Genomic DNA, 10,569 nt, shown 5'->3' on the forward strand with positions numbered 1-10,569 from the left:
ACAAAATTCTCTATACAAAAATTATAAAATATGTGTTTTTGCATTCATATGAATTAAAATATTGTAAAATGAATGACACGCATTTACAAAAAGAATAATTAGACAATCGATTTATTATTCATGAAATGAACCGTAAATGAGATGAAAAATCGGACTGATTTTTATCCATCGTTCTATTTTACGTAACGCTATTTTACATCCGCATTTTAAGCGTCAGAAAGTGGGCCATCCGTCCCTTTTAAAAAAAACAAACGCGTCAAAACAAACATTTGTTCTGCCATGAACGTAACAGTCACGAATATTCAAACGCGGCGTGTTGGCGTCATCGCTGGTGACAGACGTGGCAAGATATGCTTGATGCAGGTGGCATTCCGTGAGCCGAAGCCAGCGTTGCCGTTGGCAACCGTCTCTCAAAATGTCCCGCATGAGTCCACTAAAAGCATCCAAGAGAAGGATTGGCACTGCACTGCGCTGCGCTGTGCAACGCTGAATCTTTCACTGTTATGTGGGAGGGCGACACATCCTCGGTGACTCATCAGCCGCTTTCTGAAATCCTCTCGGCTCCCTCGAACCTGCCGAACGCCGCTCAGACTTCGGGCGTGAGTCATCACGCCGCCAGGAGGCAAGCGCTTTCTAAATTTAATGCCGCTCGGAGCCAGCCGGGTCGCTTCAAAAGCTTTCACATTCAACCCAAAGTTCTCAACTTCCAGGCTAACGCCGGCTCCGCCAATCGGAGCTTTGCTGTTGCCACGGCGACGCTCCGCTTTGTAAAGCCGAGCTGCTGAATGAAGGAAACAACGCATGCGAGGCCTGAGGATGATGATGATGATGATGATACGAGGGCAGCAGCATGATGTAAAAGCGGTTAGCACGTTAGCGGTTAGCTTCCTCCCCACATGACTGGCGACCAGTCTGTTCTTTGTTGACATGTGCGCTGATTGCGCAATAGAAAATGGACGGACAACGTTCTGGGCCTTCTCATGTCTTCCTAGGTGAAGTACAAAGAGGACTTTGAGAAGATGAAAGGTCAGAGTCTTTACCTCCCTGCGGCAGAACTCATTCACGCCAAGAACATCAGCGCCATCGTTTCCGAGGTGTGGGCACTTTTTCACTTGGAAATTTCGAACCGCGACCGCCGGCGAACTTTCCTCCTCACGCCGCTCAGTGTCGCCGTCTCCCGTTCAGTCCAAATACAAGCAGGAAGGCCGTAAGGAGGCGTCGTTGTCCCTTTACTCGCTGCTTCCGGACACGCCGCAGATACAACGAGCCAGGGAAGTGAGCCAGCTGCAGAGCGAGGTGGTGACACCAGAACGGAAAACCGAACCTAAACCTCGTTGGCACATGTTGCATACATTTTGGGTGAGTCTTTTTTATTTTTTTTCCCTCCCAGGTTAAATACAAAGAAAACATGAAGACGTCCTCCTCACTGTACTCGCTCATGCCGGAGACCAACGACACTCACTTTGTCAAAGAACTCGGCGACATACTCAGCCAGGTAACGCCCAGAAATGGACGTTATGAAAAGATAACACACGATAAGCGTCCCCCTTTCCTCTCCGCGCCCGTCAGAACAAGTACAAGGAGGAGGGGAAGAAGGAACTGAGCAGCACTTTGTACTCGCTGCTTCCCGAGACCAACGAGATGCATCTGGCCAAAAGCGTCCACGAGTTTCAGAGTGAGGTGCGGGCGTTTTCCTTCCATCGGGACAACCTTCGTCCTCGTCAAATCTCGACACGCTCTCTCTCTCGTCTGTGCCTGGTAGAAAAACTACACTCAAGACGGCAAGAGGAAAGCCTCCATCTCTCTCTACTCCCAACTGGCCGACACTCCCGAGATCCAACATGCGCTGGAGATGTCCCACCTGCACAGCGACGTACTTCACCTCCGCAGGCTCTAATGTCACAAGCGGGGGGAGCCCCGTGTGTGATCCTGTCACCGTCTCTTCTCTTTCCAGGTGAATTATCGACCAAAGGTGCTGGTGAAAGGAGCTCCGTCTTCTCTCTACTCTCAGCTCACCGACACCAAGGAGATCCAGTTTGCCAGGGAAATGACCGAGCTGCACAGCCAGGTGCCGCCAACTTGCTGCCACGTGTTGAATTGAAACTTCTGGTTACGGTTCCAGATTCAGAAATCGTTCTTGCTCCAGTCACAGCTTCACATTCAGTTCCCATTCCAGTACAGCTCAGTTCACTTTAGTGACGAACCACGCTCCAGTCGCAGCTTCACATTCAGTTCCCTGTTCCAGTACAGCTCAGTTCACTTTAGTGACGAACCAAACCAACATGCAACTTTTTTGCATTTATCTGCCACAACTGTTGACCTGTTCACTTGGCTGGACAACAAACCATTCTTGCATATTTGTCCTCCCATCAGCTCAAGTACCAGGAGGACAGCAGGAAGAACCTGAGTCATACGGCGTACTCTCAGCTGCCTCGCACCATGCAGACGGAGTTTGCAAAGAATGTCGCCGAGTTGCAGAGTGAGGTGAGACCTCGACTGCGCTTCACACCTCACGCCCAAACGTTCTTCTTGCTGCCCCTTTCGGCTTCACCGTTTTCCAGACGTCAATTGGAATGAATGAATGCATGAACGAATCCTTGTCGTCAGCATCGTCTGCTCACACCGAAAAGTCTTTTTTTCACCACATGCATAAATCTCCTCTTTTGGCCCCATTTCATCAGCAGCGTGTCTGCTGTCATGTTCCGTAAGAAAAAATATTTATTTCCAAAAACCAAAGCGCGTCAGCCCTTAGATACGTGACTAATGCTAATTGGCAGCAGGTGTGCACACTGAAGGGAAAGCCCTCGTCTGCCACCTGCTGGAGACACGCAGGAACAGGATCATGACGCTTCACGTCCGAATTTGGCCTCTCTCGCTTTCTCTCCGAGATTTCCAGTCTGTACCATTCCTCCGATAAGGTCGTTCCTGATCAGGTCCATCCTCGTCACCTCCAAAAAAGAATCTCAGCATCCTCCAGCTCTGTGTTCTGTCTTTACACTACAATTTGTCTGGTCACACTGTCAGCTTTTCTTTTTCCTTTGCCGATTGCTCTTCCGTCACATCTTCCATCCGCTCCCTCTATTCTGCCTGTACTCGCATCCAAAAAGTCCGTCCGCACTTTAAACGTCTTCTCGCCACCAGCGCCGCTATAAAGAAGTGGGCCAGAAGGGCGGCGACTCGTCCTTATACTCGCTTCTCCCGGAGACTCTCGAGACGCTCCACGCCAAGGATGCCTCCGAGCTCGCCAGCGAGGTAAAAAAAAAAAAAAAAGAAAAGAGAGCGAGACATATTGAAAGTGCCGTCATGAAATTATGAGTCAGTTGTTTTTCAGAATTTGATAAATGCTCATGTTGACGCAGTCTTGTCCGCATCGCACAGGTAAAGTACAAAGAGGACGGCAGGAAGGAAATGAGCGTCAACTTGTACTCGCTGATGCCCGAAACCATCCACACGCAACACGCCAAAGAACTCTCGGACCTTCAGAGTCAGGTAGTCACACGTCACGGCTGACTGTCAGCTGAGCGTGACGTGCGCGTGTATGACAACGTGCCGCTGTCGGTTCACAGGTCAAGTACAAAGAAGGCGTTCAGCACAAGAACCAGAACACTTTGTACCATCACATGGCTGAAACTACCGAGACCGCACTAGCCAAAGAAGTCTCGCAGCTGCAGAGCCAGGTCATGTCCTACAATACTTTTTTTGTTGACTTTCATTTTTCGGTGAGTTTTTATTTTTCAAAAATGTTTCGTTTTAGCTGTTAAAATTAGTTTTAGTTTTTTTTTTGTTTTTTTTTTTGGTTGAAAATTCCAATTCTCACACATGGCTCAGGGGAAGAAAACACAGTTTGATATCTTCTTTTTTTTTTTTTCTTTTTAAATTCCAATTCTCAAACATGGCTCAGGGGAAGAAAACACGGTTTGATATTTTCTGTTTTTTTTGGGTTTTTTTTGTTTGTTTGATATTCAGTTGGATGCAAATTAAATCAAACTGGAGGAAACAAAAAAAAAAAAAAAAAGGAAACCAGAGTGTGGTGACACTGTGGCGATATCGTTTTGCCTGCAGGTGAAGTACAAGGAAGACAGCAGGAAGGAGGTGAACAAATGCCTCTACTCAACTCTGCCCGACACTTTGGACACACAACACGCTCGAGACGCCACGCGGCTGCTCAGCGAGGTACGCGGACGCACGTCGGCCGCTCGTGCACGTCGCGTGTCTGACGCGTGTGTCTACTGTGTGCGATCAGAAAAAGTACAAAGAGGACGGGAAGAAGGCGACGTCCCACAGCCTTTTCTCCACCCTGAGCGACACGTCAGAAATGAAGCTGGCTAAAGAGACGACGGACATCCTGAGCGAGGTGATGCATCCCATCGCGCCGGGAGACTTCCCAATCACAATCCCATTTTGAGGAAGGCTCTCTTTAAAACTCATCACACTTAAGCGCTCGATACGGGATGAGATTCCATTAGATGACATTGCCTCGAGATCCATTAGAGCAAAGTGTTTTCGATCAAACGACGTGACATTTTCTTTTCCTCTTTGTCACAGAGGAAGTACAAGGAGAGCGGCAGGAAGAGGCTCTCTCAGAGTCTCTACTCCCGACTGGCCGACACGGCGGAGACGCAATTTGCTAAAAGCCTTTGCGACCTGCACAGTGAGGTGCGAACGGCCCAAAAAGCTCTTCAAGACGCTTGTAGAAGATTTCATATTTTAAGACGACAGATGGATGACATCACAGAACACGTTTAGACTTGATGGACACCCCGTGTGTCGTAACGTTGTATCAGATGAAGAAGTTCTCTTTGGCAGGTGAAATACAAGCAGGGACAGAAGGACGCGTCCAAGTCACTTTACTCCACCCTGCCCGCCACACTGGAGACGCTGCACGCCAAAGAGGCCTCTGCCCTACAGAGTCAGGTAAAGTCGAGCAGACACTCCGCCATCCACACTCAGTCTTGCTTCACGTTCTCTCTCCTGTTTTTTTTTTTTTTCCTCAGCGCAAATACGCGGAGGCTCAGAAGAAAGATCTTAAATCCACTTTGTTCCACTTGCTGCCCGAAACGCTTCACACGGCGCACGCCAAAGACGTCTCGGAGCTTCTGAGTCAGGTGAGTTTCTTTCACGGGGGGGAGGGGGGACGTCTCCTGAGCTCCTAACTGGGTAAAATGCATGTAAAAATATTTTGGCTTGGGCAGGTGAAGTACAAAGAGGACGGCAGGAAGGAGATGAGCGTCAACTTGTACTCGCTGATGCCTGAAACCATCCACACGCAACACGCCAAAGAGATCTCGGACCTGCAGAGTCAGGTACACGCCCCACAGCCGTTCAGAAATACTTGTCTACAGGGTGTGGAAATACATGAGCACTTTTTAAATTAAATCATAACAAGGGAGGAGGGAAGGATGTCAACAAGGGTGGAAGGAAATCAGAAAAGAAACGAGGATGCAATGAGAGGGTGGGAGGAAGTTTCTTTTCCTGTCAGAACCTTGACTTGGGAATTTCCTCAACTGGGTCATAACTGCGGTTGCTGCGGCAACCAAATTTGGAAGCAGCGCGCGTGGGCGATTCAGTATTTGCGTGCGTGTTGGTGTGTCGCAGGTCAAGTACAAAGCGGGTGTGCGGCAGCAGATGCAGAGCAGTTTGTATCATCAGCTCCCGGAAACTCCAGAGACTCAGCTGGCTAAGCACATGTCCCAGCTGCAGAGTGAGGTGCCACCAGCGGAATCAACACGCCACACCACATTTGACATTTCGGAAGATCGCACAGAGAAACCAGTTTTGACTTGAAAAAAAACGTAAAGACCAGTGAAGGCGACACAGTGCAGATTTGCTTTGAGACGATGACTTCTGACTGCAAATATACACAAAGGCTCCAGACTGCCCCTAAAAAAGGTTATTATTTGCCTACACTTACCCCAAGATGGAGCTAAAACAAATTTTTTTCCCTAAATGAAACTCCTCAATTCACGCCAGCGTAGTTACCTGACACCAACATGCCACAAGATGGTGGCACAGCACTATTTTTGTCCAAATGAAGCTCCTTAACTGACTTCCACATAGTTCCTTGTCACCAAGCTGCCACGAGATGGTGGCAAAGCACTAGTTTTGTTCAAATAAAATCTCCTCAATTCATTCCAACATAATTCTGGGGTCCAAGATGGCTGGATGGTCAAGACAGACATAACTCGGGACTTGCTTGCGACTTGAAGGTTAAGAGTTGAGACTTGCTCCCATACTGTGGCGTCTCCTCAACGTTACAGAGCAAGTACAAGTCGGCAGGTGAGCAGGAGCTTCACAGCTCTCTGTACGCCGCCCTGCCCGTCACCATGGAGACACAGCATGCTCGAGACGCCGCGGAGCTGCTCAGCGAGGTAACTTCCTGTTTGCTGCCCCGCGTCGGCAACGAGCGTGAGCACGCCGCGGCAAAGGTGCGTTGTCGCTTGCCAGGTCAAGTACAAGGAGAGCGGCAAGAAGGAGATGGCCACCTGCCTCTACGCCACCTTACCCGACACCTCCCAAACCATCTTCAGCAGAGACATGACGGACATGCAGAGCGAGGTGCCTTGAAAACACGCCGCTCAGTCTTTCCCTCGTGTTCGGTAACCATGAAGTGCAGAAAAATTCCACGCGGGTACACAGCGTCGATGTTTTGATCATCGTGCATATTCACACACTGTATCATGAAACACCAAAATGTTCAAGCCAACAACATCATTTCATCTCACGACTACATCATCTTAATGCAAATATAGTACGGAAATAAAAAGCTCCTTAAGGAAATTAGCATGAATGCTGTGCTAATTATCACCCTTCAAACAATTGCTCCTTCAACACTAATGGAGCAGCAACACATGCAGAGTGTACACCAATAGCCACCGACATACGTCACGTGACACAAATTGTATTTGTATGGATGGTCCTATTGCTAAAAGTCCTGAAAGAGCTTCCTGTTGTGTCCTTCAGGTCAAGTACAAGGAGGACGGGAAGAGAAGCCTATCGCAGAGTTTCTACTCTCAGTTGGCACAAACGGCCGAGACTCAGTTTGCTAAAAATGTTACAGAGCTGCAGAGTGAGGTCAGATCTCATACACGGCTTGCAACACTCATTACTCCATTTCTTTCATGTGTTAGCCGTTAGCTTTTACGATAATACGTACAACTCTAATCGAATCATGCGTACCCGCTGCCAATACCACACTGCTGTGTGTAATATTTCCCGTCTCTTAATCATTATTCAGTGTTCAGGTTTGCATGTGACAGACACATGAGACGATTAGGAAAATACAGGACGAACCGCGTCCCACATTTATTTCCCAATTAACGGATGATAGCGTATTTTACGAGACAGCTGGCAACCTTCTGCGCCATCCGTTTCTTCACATGATCATCGCCCCCCCTACAGGTGAAGTACAAGGAGGACGCCCAGAAGGAGATGTCGTCCTCGCTGTTCTCCAGCCTGCCGCAGACGCTCCACACTCAGCGGGCCAAGGAGCTCACCGAGCTCCAGAGTCAGGTAACCTCCTGCCGCGATCAAAAGCTGACTTTAGATACCAAAGACAAATGGGTACTTGTGATAAAGCTGACTTTAGATACCAAAGACAAATGGGTACTTCAAGTGCGTTGATGTCTCAACGCCGATTTTCTCCTCCTTTGTATTCGATCCATGCAGGTAAAATACAAGGAGTGCAACAAGGATGTGTCCTCGGCCCTCTATCACCTACTTCCGGAGACGCCGGTGACGCAGTTTGCCAAACACGTGTCGGAGATCCAGAGCGAGGTCAGGCCCCGTCCAGTTTCTCTTCCATCTTCTCACAGACGTTCTTCCACTTTGTGACGGTTTCTGGCATTGCAGACCAACTACAAGCGAGACAAAGAGGACATGTCCACCTCCTTGTACTCGTTGATGCCCCAAACGCCAGACATTCAGTTTGCTAAAGACATGGCCGATACGCACAGCCAAGTGAGTTTCGTGTGAGACCGAAGCAGATGTGGCTGACGGTCGCCATGTGCAAGTCAGTCAATAAGTTTCAAGCCTTTTCGTGAAAGGAAAATTGAACAGAGAACCGGTCAAGAAACAAAAAAAATTCTCGAATCCTCCACTGCTGCACAGAACCGCGAGATGGGTTGCGTTGAACCCTCATGTTCGCACCAGAAGGTCAAATCCTTCCGCAGATGTCACGCAGGGTTAAAATATCAGCCAATAGGAAGCCAGTTTGATAAGATGCCTCTTCTGTGTGTGTGTGTTTTAGGCCAAGTACAAGCAAGAGGCCAAGCAGCAGTCGGCAGCGTCTTTGTACGCCAAACTGCCCGAAACCCTGGAGACTAAACACGCCAAAGAAGCCAGCGCGCTGCAAAGTCAAGTCAGTCCCGCGTTTTTTTTTTTTTTTTTTTTCTCTTTCTGGGAGTCCCTGGGAGTCCGTCACCTTTCTCTCCCTTCAAACGAGGGCTCCCGTTCTCGTCCTGCTCCAGAAAGAGTACAAAGCCGAGGGCAAGAAGCAGATGACGTCGTCGCTCTACTCGCAGCTCCCTGACACCCAAGAGACGCAGTTGGCCCGAGAGCTGGCGCTGATCCAGAGCGAGGTAGCGACTCGTTCCGGGAATAATATCGATTTTGAAGGATCCTCATTGTAACCGGAGCGAACTTCTTGTTGTCTTCAGAACAAATACAAAGAAAGCGGCAAATGGGCGCAGAGCGTCAGCTTCTACTCGCAGCTCCCAGAGACCAACGACATCCTTTTTGCCAAAAGCGTATCAGAGATCCAAAGCGAGGTATTCTACGTTTTCATTCAACTCATCTCATCTTTATCTTTGTAGACCTTGTTGAGCATTTCATCAAATACGTTTGGCAATATTGTGTCGCGTGTTTCAGAACAAGTACAAGGAAGCGGGCCGAAGACAAGCATCCGATTGTCTTTACTCCAAGCTCCCCGACACTCTGGAGACTCGGCACGCTCTGGACGCGTCACTGCTGCAGAGTCAGGTCAGCGCCCGGTAAGCCGCGACCAACGAACGCAGCGCTGACCTTCTTCAAGTTCTTCTTTTGTTTAGTTGGCCTACAAGCAGGAGCACAAGCAGGACGCCAGCAAGACGTTCTATCACCAAATGCCTCAAACCACCCACATAGAGTCGGCGAAACAGCTCACGGAATTATACAGTCAGGTGATGCAACACTCACACACACACTCGCACGCTAAAAAGTGCCGGGAAATTTGAACTCTGTGCGCGCTGCAGGTGAAGTACAAAGAAGACGGCAAGAAAGAAATGAGTAAAAACTTATACTCGCTCCTTCCCGAGACCTCCGAGACGTATTTTGCCAAACAGATGTCGGAGTTACAGAGCCAGGTGACGAGACTGAATGCGCCACCAAATCCACAATTGGGATCAAATATTTTTATGCTACGCGTTCTGCTTAATGTTCTCTCAGTCAGCTTGTTGATGTTGCCGCGTGTCTGCAGAGCAAGTACCAGAAGGACAAAGAAGAACTGGCCAACTCGTTGTTCTCTGTCCTGCCCGAAACTCTGGACACTCGCTTTGTGAAGGACATGGCGGAGACTCACAGCCAGGTCAGAAACGCGTCGCCTTCACTTGACCTTCCAACTATCTGGTGGGTGGACTCATATGAAGATGAAAACAAGAAGTTCATATTTAAAATGGCAGAAGCTGCTTTTCAGGCTGAATGTAGGAAGTGGAATGAAAAATAAATATTCGATACCAGAGACTACTTATTAGTCACTTGAATCACCTTCTGACATCTGCATTTTGGCCTGTTTTACTGCCAATTTTCCAACCCCACCCTGCGCATGGTGTTAATGTCAATCAAGATCAAGGTTTAAAAAAATATATATATATTTATACTTGGTAACTTCCCCACCCCTGGTCTGTAGTCATTGTGACACGATGTCGGACAAAAGTGCCCCACTGGTCTATTCTGGTCGCTTTATCAGCGCAGTCGGATTCTTCGTCTTACTTGTGTGGCGCTAAATGATGTCATGGTGTCATGTGACTCTCGGGTACACCAACACTCCTTGAAAGATTTTATTTCTGTTAGTGCGGTGGAAGTTGAGCCAAGTTAATGCCGGAAAACAAGATGTCGGGAGAAATAATGCAAATCCCGGAAGGGGAAAAAAAAACAGCGAAGCAAAACTTTGGTGATCGCCCATGCGTGTGTGTGTGTGTGCGCAGGTGAAGTACAAGGAGGCAGGAAAGAAGGAGGCCAGCAGCGCTCTGTACCATCAGCTGCCCGAGACGGCCGAGACGCTTCATGTCAAACGACTTTCTGAGCTGCAGAGTCAAGTAATCACTAATTTCCACTTGTTTCAAACACTCCATGCGATTGATTCGTCACTCCAATTTGACGTTGACCGTCGAACTGATCCATGAAACAAAATCAAATAAAGGTCCACTAGCTTAATGCTAACAACGAATGTCAAATGCCTCACGGATACCAGCATTCTACTCTTAAGTCGTGCCTTTTATCAGTCATGAAACAAACTGACTTTGAGCTCCCCTCTGGCAGGACAAGTACAAGCACGGTAGTAAGGAAGTGATGGCGTCCAGCCTGTACGCTCCGCTG

General features: G+C 48.5%; 2 protein-coding genes across 3 annotated transcripts in view; both read left to right on the plus strand.

Moving 5' to 3' along the window:
* LOC109527557 (nebulette) overlaps positions 1-6,555 on the plus strand; it is a 7,790-nt gene extending 1,235 nt beyond the window's left edge. Inside the window, exons 4-22 of the mRNA XM_019889551.1 lie at positions 993-1,094; positions 1,186-1,296; positions 1,391-1,495; positions 1,570-1,680; positions 1,763-1,873; positions 1,955-2,068; positions 2,374-2,484; positions 3,142-3,252; positions 3,379-3,489; positions 3,567-3,677; positions 4,063-4,173; positions 4,244-4,354; positions 4,546-4,656; positions 4,807-4,914; positions 4,995-5,105; positions 5,193-5,303; positions 5,596-5,701; positions 6,258-6,368; positions 6,445-6,555. Of these exons, the coding sequence (XP_019745110.1) occupies positions 993-1,094; positions 1,186-1,296; positions 1,391-1,495; positions 1,570-1,680; positions 1,763-1,873; positions 1,955-2,068; positions 2,374-2,484; positions 3,142-3,252; positions 3,379-3,489; positions 3,567-3,677; positions 4,063-4,173; positions 4,244-4,354; positions 4,546-4,656; positions 4,807-4,914; positions 4,995-5,105; positions 5,193-5,303; positions 5,596-5,701; positions 6,258-6,280 (1,890 nt within the window). The 3' untranslated portion in view covers positions 6,281-6,368; positions 6,445-6,555. The remainder of the gene's footprint in view (positions 1-992; positions 1,095-1,185; positions 1,297-1,390; positions 1,496-1,569; positions 1,681-1,762; positions 1,874-1,954; positions 2,069-2,373; positions 2,485-3,141; positions 3,253-3,378; positions 3,490-3,566; positions 3,678-4,062; positions 4,174-4,243; positions 4,355-4,545; positions 4,657-4,806; positions 4,915-4,994; positions 5,106-5,192; positions 5,304-5,595; positions 5,702-6,257; positions 6,369-6,444) is intronic.
* nebl (nebulette) overlaps positions 1-10,569 on the plus strand; it is a 36,231-nt gene that overhangs the window by 7,185 nt on the left and 18,477 nt on the right. The window lies entirely within an intron of this gene.

This window comes from Hippocampus comes, unplaced genomic scaffold (genome assembly GCF_001891065.2).
Source record: "Hippocampus comes isolate QL1 unplaced genomic scaffold, H_comes_QL1_v1.1 scaffold490, whole genome shotgun sequence".
NCBI lineage: Eukaryota > Metazoa > Chordata > Actinopteri > Syngnathiformes > Syngnathidae > Hippocampus > Hippocampus comes.